The sequence below is a fragment of the Hyla sarda genome, chromosome 2 (assembly GCF_029499605.1).
Source record: "Hyla sarda isolate aHylSar1 chromosome 2, aHylSar1.hap1, whole genome shotgun sequence".
Classification (NCBI taxonomy): domain Eukaryota; kingdom Metazoa; phylum Chordata; class Amphibia; order Anura; family Hylidae; genus Hyla; species Hyla sarda.
The window spans coordinates 380,717,807-380,734,465 of NC_079190.1; the positions used below are offsets into that span (position 1 = coordinate 380,717,807).

General features: G+C 39.8%; 1 protein-coding gene across 3 annotated transcripts in view; it reads left to right on the plus strand.

The window, feature by feature from the left end:
• Positions 1 to 16,659, plus strand: part of CUX1 (cut like homeobox 1) — a 421,420-nt gene that overhangs the window by 146,880 nt on the left and 257,881 nt on the right. For all 3 annotated transcript variants that reach the window (XM_056558499.1, XM_056558500.1, XM_056558501.1), the window contains exon 4: positions 12,035 to 12,113. In XM_056558499.1, coding sequence (XP_056414474.1) covers positions 12,035 to 12,113 — 79 coding nt within the window. The remainder of the gene's footprint in view (positions 1 to 12,034; positions 12,114 to 16,659) is intronic.

The window sequence follows — 16,659 nt, forward strand, 5'->3', positions numbered from 1 at the left end:
AACGGGACCTACGCGATCAGACATCTTATCCCCTATCCTTTGGATAGGGGATAAGATGTCTTGGGGCAGAGTACCCCTTTAAAATATTTTACTGACTTGACATTGGAATCCTACCTTTCACTGTGTTTACTTATAACAAGATGACCCCTGAACTTGTAAGGCTTCAGTCACACTACTGTCAGAGGCCAATTTAGATCCCTCTGTGGGTACAATGCATTCGGAATGTCTTCACACTCTTTTTTTTAGTTTTTGACATTTTATTATGTTTCTAAAATAAAAAATATCCCCCATCATTCTGAACACTATATCCCATAATGACAAAGTGAAAACAGAATGTTTTGAAAGCTAATTTATTAAAGAGAAGAAACTAAAATATTACTTTGACGTAAGTATTCAGACCCTTTACTCAGCACTTAGTTGAGGCACCTTTGGCACCTTTGAGTACGAAGCCACAAGGTTCGTGCACCTGGATTTCGGAATATTCTGCCATTCTTCTCCGCAGATTCTCTAACACACTGTCAAATTGGATGGGGACCATCAGGGCTCTGCCTAGGTCATTCATGAACATTCACAGAGTTGTACCTAAGCTACACTTGTGTTTTTTTTTTGGCTGTGTGCTTAGGGTCATTGTCTTGTTGGAAGATGTAAAAAAGGAAAAGCACAGCGCTCCGTAGTGTAATAAAAGAGAGACTTGTATGGTATCGTAACGTACCCACATACACAACAATGGTGAGCATATGTAAGGAAAATGTCCGCAGCCACCGGCTCAGTACAATGGAAATAAAGGCAGCTTCAACGGGGACGCCGGTTTCAGGTGGCGCAGGACACAGGATGTCGACAGTTAAGTAAAAGCAAAAGTAGTATATTCTCCCAGAATGCAACGCGTTTCACTGCTACGGCAGTTTCATCAGGCATTTCATCATTTACTGATGAAGCTGCCGTAGCAGTGAAACGCGTTGCATTCTGGGAGAATATACTACTATTGCTGTTACTTACCTGTCGGCATCCTGTGTCCTGCACCACGTGAAACTGGCGCCCCTGTCGAAGCTGTCTTTATTTCCATTGTTGGAAGATGAACCTTCAGCCCAGTCTCAGGTTCAGAGCACTCTGGATCAGGTTGTTATTAAGAACATTTCTGTACTCTGCTCTATTCATCTTTCCCTCAACTCTGACCAGTCTCCCTGTCAAAGTTCACCCCTACAGCATGATGACACCATGTGTCAATGTAGGGATGATTTGGGGTAAGTGATGAACAGTGCCTGGTTTAAAACACCCCCACAGCATGATGCTACCACCACCATGTGTCAATGAAGGAACTTCAGATATCAAGTGTTTGGGAGCAGCATGACCACTCCCTAACTCCCGCATGGCTATGCTTCCTAATACTATGACTGTACCAATTATAGAGATTTGTTCTCTTGGGTATATTCCTCAATCGGAAATGATTCATTCTCGTGTCTTGGTGATAGCGTCGCAATTAGATTAAGTGATAATTTAGCACAATTCTCTTGAAGTAGTTTGAGCCAGTTCACTTGTTGCTTGTGTAATGAAGCTGTGGAAGTACAGTAATATGCGTTATACATAACGTAAGAATGACTAGCAATTGGATTTGAAATATAATGTTTAGAAAACGTGAAGCTTCTCACAGCTCTGAAATTGAACCATAATTCTCTCAATTGCACTAAACAGCAGACAATTGCTGTAGGCTCCTTAGACACCAAGTGCCGCTCTTTATTCTAGAAATAGGCACATTATTGTAAACCACTTTTACTGATCCACACTTAATTGAAGTCTATTTATGTGATAAAGGCATATAGTCTCCAATATTTATCTTTATTTATCTGCTAGTTATTTTTTTTCTCTAAACTTGCAGGTGCGTTGCTTCATTTTTCAGTGATAACTTTTCTAATAAATAACCATAAATGCTATATTTAGCATCTAGTCCTGGTCAGCACTCTTAAAAAGAACTATATCCCCAGAACATACACAATTTAAATGGTGATTATTTTTTCTCTTTTTTATTTTTATTTATTTTATTCATTTATATAGCACCATTATATTCCACTGTGCTGTTCAAAAATTGTCATCTCTTTCATTGGTTTAGAGAAAAACCTTTATTCCAAATTAAAGGGGTATTCCAGATTTTTTTTTTTATTTGACTATGCTACAGGGGCTTTAAAGTTAGTGTAGTTCATAATATAGTGTCTGTATCTGTGTGTGATGGTTTTCTGACAATTCTTATGTGATTTTCACCCCAATATATATTTTTAACAGCATACAAAATGACTGTTGTCTCAGATTTTTCCCAGCTTGTAATGCGGCTGAGACCTGACCTCACTAGTCAGCTGATGACAGGGAGCCTGTCTGCTTCAATGGGTGGAGCGATCGCTTGGTGGGAAAGAAATGAATCTGCAACTAATGCAAAAGCTGTAGGCACCCTGATTGAAAACCACAGGTCTTTTGAATGGATGCAGCTCATTTATGTTTCAATGGGTGGGGTGGCTGATGTGTGGGAGGGAGGAAAATGGAATTGTGGGATTTGTAGTAAAAAAAAAAAAGAAAAGTCAAACAGGAAATACCAGTTCACAAAAAGCTAGCCACAGTATTATGGTAATTTCACAACATAGCTATTTAGCCCCAAGACAAGTGCAGATCCTTCCTAAGCATGTCCATTACTGTCTGCCAGGTACGTACTAAAATCACCTTATGGTTGATAACCCACAAACAAACAGGGAGGAATATGAAAACTCTATGCAGGTGTTGTGCTTTGTTGGATTAAAACCCGGGAACCCAGTGTTGCAAGGTGACTGTGCTAGCCACTGAGCCACTGTGCTGTTATTAACCACAACAAATTTACATATTTCACTTTTCATACTAGAGCAAACCTAATGGAATGATATTTCCTATAGCTCACTTGCAAGCTTTGCTGTATAGTTGGAGGCAAAATGGCCAGAGTCATGTCACAGCTGTATTGCTGACAGCTGTATTGTATTACTAGAAGTCTTGGTGGTAGAGTGATAGTACAGTAAGGGTCACTTTTAAACAGACAGATTTATTGCTCATAACAAGCACTGATGATAAAACAAGTTGATTTTCGAGTTCCAATAATAAAGGATTTGTATGTACGACCATTTGTTGTACAGGTAATGACAATTTTTATGTCTAAATAAGACATACAATGAACAACACTTTTTATCACTAGGCATGGTTACATTAGGTAAACATTTGTATGGGAGATCATTGCCCTATTTAACCCCTTAAGGACTCGGGGTTTTTCCGTTTTGGCACTTTCGTTTTTTCCTCCTTACCTTTTAAAAATCATAACCCTTTCAATTTCCACCTAAAAATCCATATTATGGCTTATTTTTTGCGTCACCAATTCTTTTTTGCAGTGACATCAGTCATTTTACCCAAAAATTCACGACGAAACGGAAAAAAAAATCATTGTGCGACAAAATCGAAGAAAAATGCCATTTTGTAACTTTTGGGGGCTTCCGTTTCTACGCAGTGCATATTTCGGTTAAAATGACACCTTATCATTATTCTGTAGATCCATACGGTTAAAATGATACCCTACTTATATAGGTTTGATTTTGTCGCACTTCTGGAAAAAATCATAGCTACATGCAGGAAAATGTATACGTTTAAAAATGTCCTCTTCTGACCCCTATAATTTTTTTTATTTTTCCACGTACAGGGCGGTATTAGGGCTCATTTTTTGCGCCGTGATCTGAAGTTTTTATCGGTACGATTTTTGTTTTGATTGGACTTTTGATCACTTTTTATTCATTTTTGGTATAAAAAGTGACCAAAATACGCTTTTTTGGACTTTGGAATTTATTTGTGCGTACGCCATTGACCGTGCGGTTTAATTAATAGTTCGTACATTTACGCACGCGGCGATATCACATATGTTTATTTTTTTTTTATCTACAATGTTTACATTTTTTTATGGGAAAAAGGGGGTGATTCAAACTTTTATTAGGGAAGGGGTTAAATGATCTTTATTAACACTTATTTTTTTACTTTTTTTTTGCAATGTTATAGGTCCCATAGGGACCTATAACACTGCACACACTGATCTCCTATGCTGATCACTGGCGTGTATTAACACGCCTGTGATCAGTGTTATCGGCGCTTGACTGCTCCTGCCTGGATCTCAGGCATGGAGTATTCATTCGTCGATCGGACACCGAGGAGGCAGGTAAGGGCCCTCCCGGTGTCCTGCAAGCTGTTCAGGACGCGGCGATTTCACCGCGGCGGTCCCGAACAGCCCGACTGACTAGCCGGGATACTTTCACTTTCGCTTTAGAAGCGGCGGTCAGCTTTGACCGCCGGTTCTAAAGGGTTATTACCACACATCACCGCGATACCACACATCACCATCTCCTGCGTCGTTAAAGGGTTAAAAGGCCCTTACAGGGGTATTCCAGTGGAAAACATTTTTTTATTTCAACTGGCTCCAGAAAATTTTACAGATTTATACATTTCTTCTATTAAAAAAACTTAACCCTTCCAGTACTTATCAACTGCTGCATACTACAGAGGAAGTTGAGTTCTTCTTTTCTGTCTTACCACAGTGCTCTCTGCTGACACCTCTGTCCATGTCAGGAACTGTCCAGAGTAGGAGCAAATTCCCATAGCAAAACTCTCCTGCTCTGGACAGTTCTTGACATAGACAAAAGTGTCAGCAGAGAGCACTGTGGTCAGACAGGAAAGAACAACTCAACTTCCTCTGTAGTATACAGCAGCTTCTAAGTAATAGAAGGATTAATATGTTTCAATAGAAGTAATTTACAAATCTGTTTACTCTTTTTTTTTTTTTTTTTTAGAGTACCTCTTTAACGCTATACACAGATAAAATTGTGTATGTATCTCCCTGTTGTCTGGGGAAGAGAGCAAACAAATCTAATCAATGACCAGACACCTCGCTAAGCACAGACACCTCGCTGTGTTGTCTATAAAGACAATGTCAAAAGGAATCCTGTGTCCCCAATATATTTTTATCTAAAGGAAGTTTACAAAAATAATAGCTAAAAAAAAATCTAAATGTTTGAGGAAATGTCAATGCTGACAATTAATTAGATTAAAATAGAGGGAAAAAATTAATGTGAAACCCCCCCAAAAAAAATAAATATATATTTTTTTTAAATCCTATTCTCTTACTCTGTCTAGTACTGGGGATCAAGAGATGTCATATTGCCTCAGAAGTATGTGCAGAGACTTTTTGGATCACTTATGTTATTTTCCCACAGTGCACAAGAATATTTTCATTGTTTTATAACCCTGCTATTTACAAAGCTCTAGTAAAGTTCTCCTTAGGTTTGTGTCATTTACAGTGCGGGATCAATAATGTTATGTTTCAGTCGTTCAGACAGTTACGCACGTGAGGACACTAAATGTTTTTTTTGTTTTTGTTTTTGCATTTTTTTAATTTGGAAAATGTAAAAAGGGGTTGGTTGTAATTTTATTTTGTTTGTTTTTTGTTTTTGTTTTTTTAAACATTTTTTTATACACTTTTTTTTTATCATCCTTCTAGGGGACATGGTTAAGTAGTCATTTGATTGCTTAGAAAGATCAATGCAGTGTATTGATCAATGCCCTTGATTGATAGAGGCAGGTTCTACCAAGGAGTCCCAGAAGCCACGTATGCCTAGGGAAGGTTATGGGCTGCTGGGACAATGAACCACCGCACCACCAATGGCACATGTAACAGCCATTGAAAGTAGCATCTAAATGGTTAATAGCTGACAATGGAGATTGCTTGACTATCAGCGACTCCCTCCAGCTGGGTATGGAGCAGGTTTGTGTCCCAAGCCCTCTCCTTACATCTAATGTGTTGTTGAGGGGACTGCTCACAAACCAGCTAATCAATAATGGTAATTGTTGACAACAATTTCCATTATTGATTATTATTGATTAGTTGTTTCAACCCTACCTATGAATGACTGTTAGTTACAATATTGTCTCTTATGTCGTGTGTCGTCTTCATTGGTCTCAATGACACGCAAGTCTCCTAAAAGTTCACTCTGTGCTTGGGGTGATAAGGTGACATAAATCTGACACCTGTCTGTATAAGCAGGCTCACAGTTTTCTGGCATGAGCAGGCAGTAAGTGGAGCACACTGAAAAGATCTCTTCTAATAAGGTTACAATTGCCCTAGTAACTATTTCTCCTCCAGTCCTGCACCGAGATCTCCTGTAGGTAATGTGTATGTGGACTGCTTGTAGAATAATTATTGGTTGCAGGTGCCAGACTGTGTTTATTTACGTTAATCTGCCAATTATTTTTTTTTGCCTGTACTAGTAGGATTAGTACTCTTGGCTGCTACAAGCCTCACTCATCTTAAGGTACTTGCCAACAACTGAAATCCGTTTCCTGGGAAACTTTGCTGTTGGGCATGTGAATCTGTAAAAGCTGTATGTTCATCGTAAGCACGGAGCACTGGATCACCACCTGATGACTGAATTGTCATAACACCGCTCTAATTGTTAGAAGTCCTTAACTTTAATGTGCACCAATTATGTAGTTTTCTAAATTCCTCCAAAAATCATATGAAGGAGCTCTGTTTTCTGTTACATAGCTCCAAATTCCCTGCTTTCCAGTCTTAGCTAATCAGGGTTTTCCACCAATAATATTCATCACAATCCATAGGTGATAAGTGTTTGATCAGTGGGGATCCACAGCTGGGACGTCTACTGATCATGAGAACGGGGTCACTTGTTCCCTCACTTAAAAGTACTTCAGCCCTAAGATATCTTATCCCCTATCTAAAGGATAGGAGATAAGATGTCTGATCACGGGGCTCCCGCCGCTGGGGACCCCCGCATTCTCTCATGCAGCATCCACCTGTGTGAGCTGCACGCCAGTGCTGGAGGCTCAGAGTCTGAAGCCTCACGACTACAGGGCCGGAGTATTGTGACGTCACAAATCCGCCCCCGTGTGATGTCACGCCTCCCCCTCCCCATGTGACATCACGCCCCCCCCCCCATGTGGTCACATGGGGGCGGAGTCGTGATGTCACAATCCTCCAGCCCCTTAGTCATGAGGCTTCAGACTCAGAGCCTCCAGCACTGGCATGCATCTCGCACAGGTGGGTGCTGCATGAGAGATTGTGGAGGTCCCCAGTGGTGGGACCCCGCAATCAGACATCTTATCCCCTATCCTTTACATAGGAGATAAGATGTCTTATGGCCGGAGTACCCCTTTAAATGGAGCAGTTGTCACATACGGGCTACCGATCCATTTATCTATATGGGCCTGACAAAGACAGCCACTAGAGTTGAATGGAGCAGCAACGCTTATGTCGCCAAACAAGGACATGTACTCCCATTCTTGTGATCGTGGTGGTCCCAACGGTTAGACTCTCACTGGGATGATGAATAGCATTGAAGGGTAAACCTCATTAATTCTTTCAGATTCCCTTTAGCCACCTTTTAGGGGAGCATACTGAACCCTTAATCCCCTGACACTGCCGATTCAGCAGTGCCTGCCCCCACTGCTGACCACTTCCTGTTCTCTTAACACAAAAATGTGCTTAAGGTGGGTCACTGCTGCAGCCAGTGATTAGCTGAACAGGCATTTTCTTGTGTCAAGAGAAGAGCAGGCAGTGGTGAGCAGCAGGGATCAGGCACTGTTGGGATAGCAGCAACGAAGGTCTTGTCAGCTGAGTGTCACTCTTAAAAGCTAAAATATATTGCAGGACAATGTAGAAAAGACACAAAGCTTTAGCTCTCCTGGTAACACCTATTTGCAGTAGACTGTGCAGGACGGCACTGAATAAAGGATCTAAGAACCAAAAAACAGTCCAGCACTTGTCAGATGCTGATAAAACCCTGGATGTTTTATTCTATGCCAGAAAGCGAAATACAATGCATTACAGCAATAAGTGACACGTTTTGAGTGCCATGGCACTTTTAGTCATACTTGCCAGACATCTTTATTAAACACCTCTTTTTTTTTTTATTTGTGGAAGCCATAATTTTATCATTTAACTCCATAATTAAATTAGAATAAAAAGAAATTTTTTTTTTAAAGTCTCCTTTTTTGGGTATTTTTTTTTTTTAAATCCATATTTAATTTTGTCTATTTAACTGTGTTAAAATGCTATTCTATTTAAAAGGGTCTATATGTACAGGGTATGGCCTAACTTTGTGATGCGTGTCCTACCTCTGGGACCATCAAGTTTTGGGAGAATTAAAGGGGTTATCCAGGAAAAAACTTTTTTTTATATATCAACTGGCTCCAGAGAGTTAAACAGATTTGTAAATTACTTCTATTAAAAAATCTTAATCCTTGCAGTACTTATGAGCTTCCGAAGTTAAGGTTGTTCTTTTCTGTCTAAGTGCTCTCTGATGACACGTGTCTCAGGAACCGCCCAGTTTAGAAGCAAATCCCCATAGCAAACCTCTTCTAAACTGGGCGGATCCCGAGACAGGTGTCATCAAACAGCACTCAGAGAGAAAAGAACAACCTTAACTTCAGAAGCTCATAAGTACTGAAAGGATTAAGATTTTTTAATAGAAGTAATTTACAAATGTGTTTAACTCTCTGGAGCCAGTTGATATATAAAAAAAAGTTTTTCCCTGGATAACCCCTTTAAACCTGGGACCTGTATTCACCAATTAACAGTGGCATTGTGCCTCATTGACGTCAATGGAATAATGCAATTTCAACCATCGCAGTCAGGGAAGCGCTGCCTCGATATTCTAGCTTACAGTGTTAAAAGACCTCTGCTCTTTGTATAGGTGCAAGTCCCACTTATGGTACCCTTGGCTATAACACATTTTTGCCATATCCTGTAGACAGGCCATAAATGTTTATGATAGGAATATTCCTAAATTAGCAGGCTTTACTTGCTTCGCTCAGACATCTGACTGCAGGGTTGTAAGTCTGATAATCTTTTAGCTCTTTGCCGTTATGTATACTGTATGTATTATACATATGCATTGCATTATTCAATTTAGTTTGGTCTGTATTTGTATAGAATCTACTGCAGGGCTCTCCTGGTTTCACTGTTTAAGGGCTGGCATGCTAGTCAGTGTATAACCCTTGAGGATAATGTGTTTTCTAGGCCCCATTAATAATAAGTGCAGTTTTACACTATTTAATAATAGGGTCAACTGGCTATAGGATGTAATTCAGAAATGTAGTGGGGTTCGGAAAGAATGCATTTTCCATTAGTCCTGTCACGTACCATCTGAGGAAACCGCATATTTCATAAAATGATACTCAAATATTCAGGAGTGGAAAAGAAATATATGAAAAATTCAGCACTAACCAGCGTTAGGGGAAGAGTATGCAGTGAAATTCAATTTATCCTTGTCAATGAAGCTGCATATCTCCTGCAATCATACACTGGGATATATCACTCCAGGAAGCGCGAGTTGATACTTTATCGTGATGACTTTTTGCCAGAATATTAGAAAAGCAAGTTATCTGTTGAAAGTACATTCTCTGATTTTGGGCAGACATACAAATTTAATGCTTACAATAACGCCTCTGAGAAAGCGCATTCACCTTTTACATGTTTTTCTTTTACTACTATCATTTTGTTGACTTTCTGATTTTCCTCTTTACTACAGTTATAATATACTTATTACTATTGAGCACCACTCTGTGATTTTAAGAACCTATGTAAACAAAAAAATAAATAAAAACACAAATGCAGGCAAGACGTCATTGCGACCTAGAGGCTGGAGAACGCCAATGTCTGACAGTTGCTTTCCATTTATATAAAGGTCTCCCGTTAGGTCATAGAGAATGGGAACAGAAGCACCTTTCTACGTGGTTCTCAGTAGGTAATTACAGCCGGTATAGACTCTGAGATGTAACGCTGGTGTCACTTTGTAACTTCATCAATGAGAGAATAAGAAAAGAACAGAGCACTGACCAGTGTGTAGCTGCAGATTCTTCACTTCATACGGTAAACCATATGGAAGGGGAGAGCGTACGGCAGGTGAGACTTCGGGCAACGGACCGTGTCACGCGTTAGCGCTTCTTCAGGCCCTTCCGGGCCTGAAGAAGCGCTAACGCGTGACACGGTCCGTTGCCCGAAGTCTCACCTGCCGTACGCTCTCCCCTTCCATATGGATTACCGTATGAAGGGAAAAAAGAATCTGCAGCTACAGACTGGTCAGTGCTCCATTCTTTTCTTTTTCTCTCATTGATGAAGTCTCCGGTTACGTGTTTTTCTTTTACACTTTTGGAAAACACAGGTTTAAATTTCTTTTAACAGGTTGTCAATGCATCGCGATAAATTGGTAGATTTTATGCCCTCCTATGTACAACTGCACATAACATATGTGCCAAACTCTGCTCTCCTACACGTACAAGAGAAGAGAAAGCTTTGGTCATCTGGAAGCTGTAAAACGAATAGTCCAGTCACAATCTACATAGATTATTGTTGCCTCTTGTTAATAGTATTTGACCTGCAATGACATTCACAGACTGCTTATGCAAAGATTTGTTCTGCAAAACATGGTAGGCATAATAACTTATCCATTGGAAATAATTGATTACTATCCATGTGTAAAGCATGTGGTGAACCCTTAGCCTAATTTATTTATTTTCTGCTATTTATGTAACACTGGCTTATTCTACAGCCCTGCACTAAGAATGCACTCATACTGGCCCCTGCTCCCGATGGGGCTCACAATGTAATCTCTTATCTCATTTACACATACACTCAGAAATTGGACTGCTATTAAGCTGGACTAAAAAATGCAAAAGGGAACTGTAACATAAAAACGCTGGGTAGATTCTGGAAACTCTACGTAGATCCTATACAGGTTGGATTTACAGCCAATGCTTTAGTAGTACATGGTAGTACTTAAAGTTGTGTTCTTCTGCACAAAATTACTGTACATGAGTTGTGGAGAGATGCATTGAGCACACTAGCCTGAAGAGTATTACTGTTATAGCGACTATGCCCTAGGGTATTGTAAGGTTGCTAACTATATTGCCCTGCAAGCTCCCTGTTCATTTCAGGCCAGAGGTCAGGGCAGGAGGTCACGATTATATGGACACTTTATACATTGCCTAGAATAATGGATAATGAAGCGGCACTCCAAACAGGATTAAATCCAAGTGGTGGTTTATTCACGCATCAGCAGTGGTGCAACGTTTCGGTCCACAGTCTGGACCTTTCTCAAGCTTGAGAAAGGTCTGGACTGCGGAACGAAACATTGCACCTTTCTTGATGGGTGAATTAAACGCCACTTGGATTTAATCCTGTTTGGAGTGCCGCTTCGTTATCTATTCTTTGAATAAATGTGAGTCAAGCCCTTTGGAGCTGAGCACCTGCTGGGACTAGAAGTCCTTCACAGCGCCTGTCCACCATTTTGTTATACATTGCCTATATGTTTGGAGAAGTGGCATGCCCCTGTTTTAGTAAATGTAGATAGTTGCATGCCATGGCACTGATCTACCCTCTGTTAGCATTATAAGATTTAAAGCAGACTTATTATCAGCTAAACAGTATTCTACTCAGGATTCCAAGCTCTTCCTTTTAATCTCCACAGTTCTTTCCAGCACCAAGATATAATTCTTTTTTTTAATATGTAAATGAGGCTCAGGTGCCCAGGGGGCATTCCCCAGCGTGGCATGGTAAGTGCCGCCCATCTCCTCTTATTCTTCTCCTCCGTGTCGACTGTAAATCCTGGAGGAGGGTGGGGGGGGGGGGGGGGGTCTTTGCTAATGGAAGTGGACACATAGCTGGTAAATAAGAGGAGAAGGTCCACTTAAGGAGTGAGGGGATTTGCTAGCCACAGTCTTCTGCAGTTCAAGACTAATAACGTTCCTGGTCAGCATGGATTACATTCTCAAACTTAAGTTATTTCAACATAGTTTGTGATTGTTAAACCTTCCTTATTAGGTTAAGTCTGCAGTGGCAGCAGAATGACCAGACTTTTCTTGCCACATATCCCACCTACATCGATTTATGAGGTTACAACACTTGATGATGATTGATGATGATTTTTATTTTGTACATGGGTGTTAAGATGAGAAATAATACGTTTTTTCTTCTTTGTAGATCGATGCATTAAGTAAAAGAAGCAAAGAAGCTGAAGCTGCCTTCTTGAATGTTTATAAGAGATTAATTGATGTCCCAGGTAAACCATTTGCGTTCTTTTTAGCATGATGTAGTAGTTTTACCCTTGCTGAGTCTCCAGATTGCAGCATATGGTTAACTGATTGTATGCTTTACAGTAAATTTTATACTATATATACACACACTCATACATAAAGATGGAACGTATTCATGCTCTGATTTAGAAATCTACAACACTGTAGTTAAAGAATCATTACCAATTGACAGTGCAGTGCTGACGGGTAGCATATTACTGATCATCTGACACCATGAGAGAGGAAAAGGTTGTGTTGAGGAAGGAGAGGGGTGAAGCTATCAACACGAGTCTAAGTAGGAAAATACATGGAGATAGAACATCAAGGTTAGGATGTCAATTGGTCAAGAACTGACATTAAAGTGTACCTTTCAGATCCCAAAAAAATGAATGTTTATGCCTCTATCACCTATATTTATTATAAGAATACCTCTTTTCATTAGGTCACAGTGTTAGAAATCCTCTCAGGGGAAGGGGGCGTGTTCCTCCCTTGTTGTGGTGGGAGGTGATTGGTGTGTCTGCTCATGCAGCCTTGTCCATGACTCATCTCTTGTCCATGACTTATGGACAAGCCTGATGCTGCTGCTAGACTGTTTAGATTTTCAGGAGTTGTTTTGTTTATTAAATATTTAAAAAATATTAAACAACCATATTACAAAAGTTCTTTAATTTTCATCAGTAATAACATATAAAAAGTTTTTGGATCTGACAGTGCCCATTTAAGTCAACCCTAAAACCCCAAGATGTCTTCAAGCTCACTTTTAGGACTGTCAGATGTGTGATCAGTTGGTGTCCAATCATTGAGACATTTATCAGCTCTGAGAGAGGCAGAATCCTCATTCTCAACATGTATGTCGCGGTTATTGGAAGCCTAAATTCTGGTGTGATTCTTGGATCAGACGGTTTTGGGACATTTATCTTCTTGCTAAATATGGAGATGATATACATTTGATCTGGTAACCCTTGTTTCTTCCATACCATCTCCAGAAGGATGCATGGTCTCTTACAACATGCAGTAATTTAATAAGAAAATAAGATATAAATGATATAGTTTCTCCAGCAGAATAGTTCGGCTTCAGTTTATGTTTAGGTTTCAGTTTAATACAGGATGTGGCAGTCACGGAGTGTTTCATCAGTAAATGATTGAGCAAAGTAATGAACTTCATGTGGATGGGTTGAGACATAAAAAAGTATGTCTTCATATATAAAGCCACAGGTTCACCTTAAAGGACCTGTCATGTAGTCATTTAGTGAAAGGTAATTTGTTACTTGTGAAGTGCAACAGAGCATATTCTCTGAGATAAAATAACTATTGAAGGGGTATTCTGGTATCAGAAAATTCTATTTAAATAATACTATCACCCCCAAAGACACATAGTTTAATGTAGTGTTAACACAAATTGAATTTATCCATGGAAGTTGTGTAGTTCTTTCCTTTTTAGTGTGTTATTGTGTCTGACAGGTTAGCAATACTACATGCTTCTGCAGAATAGTTTTTTTCTTACCTGACATCAGAATACTTCGGTCAGTAGGCACATGGTTTTGCATGGTGCTGACCCCTTCCCTGTCTGATTGACATGCATTCTTGTGCATGCATTGGAATCTGCATTGACTGCGCATGCACGAGTTTATAAGCTGAGCCCTTACTGTTAATTAAGCTCCCCTGCTCTTGGTAACACCTTTCCAACTGTTTAGAATAAATGAATAACACCTTATTTTTGGCAATTGTAGGCAACAAAGCACAAAAGCAGTGGCACTATTACAATGAACTTCGTGAATAGCAGCGATTACTGTCCATGTCCTGGAAAGCTGAACACCTTTTGCCATATTCCCTTTTAGGATATTAGTTGGAGGGGGAAGCAAAACTTTTTGGAGAGGCTTATAAATGTAGCGAAAAAGAAAGATGAATTGAATGACTTTTGTCCTTTTCTTATTGATAGTATAATATTGAAGAAACTTTTTATAGCCACATGAATGCATTGAAAATTGAGTGAATTAAAAGCAAAAGTTGTTTTGCAGGCAATAGAATAATAAAGATACACTTATAGATCTGTAATAAAGTGTCCAAGCAATTTATGTAGATATATTACTACCATCTACTGTAACAATCCATCTAGTAGGTTGAATACCATGAGAGGGCACTATACTCTTGCTTTTGGTAAATCTGCACCTCTAAACTCATTTTTTTCTGGCACTGCTGTCATTTACCTTTAATTGATATGATATACCTGATTCTTAATCCTATTGGCCTGAGCATATTGGTATACGCCTGTTCGAAATACAGACTTATTATTCTAAAAGAGGTAGTCTTTTAGAGAGGGTTTAACTATACATTCACATCACAATTTTGCCATACTGTTTTGAATCAGTTTTTTTTTTTTTTTTGAAAAACGTATACCTTAAAAACTGACAAAACTGTATGCAATAGTGTGCTCAGTACAGTTTGTATTGACTACAATGTTATAAAAACTGTATATGTTTTCCATGAAGGACACAAAACCCTTTGTAATAAAAAAAAAAAAACATAACAGGAAACAACAAATAAAACCGTGGTAGACTTCAGTTTTCTGCATGGGGAAGAAAACGCTGAAAAACTGATAAGTACAGGCACTTACAACGGGATACATATTTCTGTGTAAGTTTTTATATGGGTGGTCAATGTATAAGGCAAGCAATACAGTTGTATACTGTTTCCAAATACAAAAACTGATTTAAAACAATGTGGCAAAATCGTGATTTCTTTGCAGTAAATACTGATGGTTTGTCTTCTAGACAGGACAACACTTTGAGTATTAGATGCAAAACAAATAAAATACTGATAAAATATGGATGCATCTGTTTTTATTTAAACTGTATTGCATTTGTATTTCACCAGTATTTTAATTCCTCTCTATAGATTCTTATGGTCATTTTTCATTCGCAAACAGTTGAAAGTAGCAACTGCTGCTTTTCTAAACATACATATGCGTATTTTATACCTCAATGGGAATGTCTATATAAACTAACATTAGCTCCGCAAAATAAAGCTGCTAAATACACTTGTGTGAAAGAGACATTGAAGGGGTACTCCGCTGCTCAGCGTTTGGAACAAACTATTCCGAACGCCGGAGCCGGTGATGGGTGGGATTTTCAAACCTGTGAGATACTCGGATCCCTCCTCGTCTCTGTTCTCCGAACTCGGACCGCTCCTCCCCTCCGCTCTCTGAACTGGGACCGCAGAGCCCAAGGTCGCACATCTGCACTATATAATTAAGCTATGCCCCATGCTGCGATGTCCCCCCCCCCCCTTATCCCCAGCCCGTGCCGGGCAGTATGTCATTTTTCACACACAGAAGTCGGTGAAGAGCTGTGCACGTACATCCTCTCTCCCCTCCCCCTGCTCTGTATTTTCCCCGTGCAAACTTGCAACCTCCCCGTGGTAAATTAGGTCCTCAGAATACAGAGCAGGGGGAGAGAGCTGTGTCTGTCTCTCCCTGCTGTGTAGCTGTGTCCTCATCCTCCGGGAGGGGGAGATAAGTGGGCGTAGCTTAATTATGTAGTGCAGACGTGCGACCTCGGGCTCTCCGGTCAGAGTATCTCACGGATTCGAAAATCTTACCCATCACCGGCTCTGGGAGCTTGTGATGCCATAGCCCTGCCCCCTCATGACGTTACTCCCTGCGCCCTCAATGCAAGTCTATGGGAGGGGGCATGGCATCTGTCACGCCCCCTCCCATAGACTTGCATTGAGGGGGCGGGGCGTCACAAGGGGGCGGTGCTATGATGTCACAAGCTCCCGGCTCCAGCGTTCGGAACAGTTTGTTCCAAATGCTGAGCAGCGGAGAACCCTTTTAAGGTGTCCATACAGCTGAGATAAAAGTGGACGATTTCAACCAAAACAATCTTATGTTGGGTAAAATTTAACAACAAATGATCACAGACTGATGTTATCGTCTGAAAAGAAGTTGGCAGTGCTGGATATGTTTGGCTGATAGTTGGATAAAAGTGTGTTCATGAAAGTACTTTTGGTAAAGAATATTCTCTGATCATCCTTGGATAGTAATAGCTTTATATAGAAAACTAAATAGATCATGTTTGCCGTATAAGCCATTGGGAAAGTAATTTGTGTTGGTATAATGTGGTGGCCATCCTTGAGTGTCCAGAAATTGTTTTACCTATGTGGAGAAAGTCAGCTAGTCTTCAATAAGCCATGGAATATGTGGTGTTCGTCACCAATGCTTCGTGTGTATGTATGTAGTATATATATATATATATATATATGTATATATATATATATATGTGTGTGTGTATATATATATATATATATATATATATATATATATAATATTTCCTTACTACTAGCTCTTAAATCCTCTGAGCAACTTTAGTGCCCATGGATGTGCCATTTACTGTCCTGTGATGGTAATAAATTGTATGACATACATGCCAGAAGAACAGGTCCTGCATTCAGTAGCTATAATTTAGTAGTGTAAACATGTTACAAACTCTTTTATCAATAGAATCATCTTGTCCTAAGGCAAGTAGGGCCCCGACT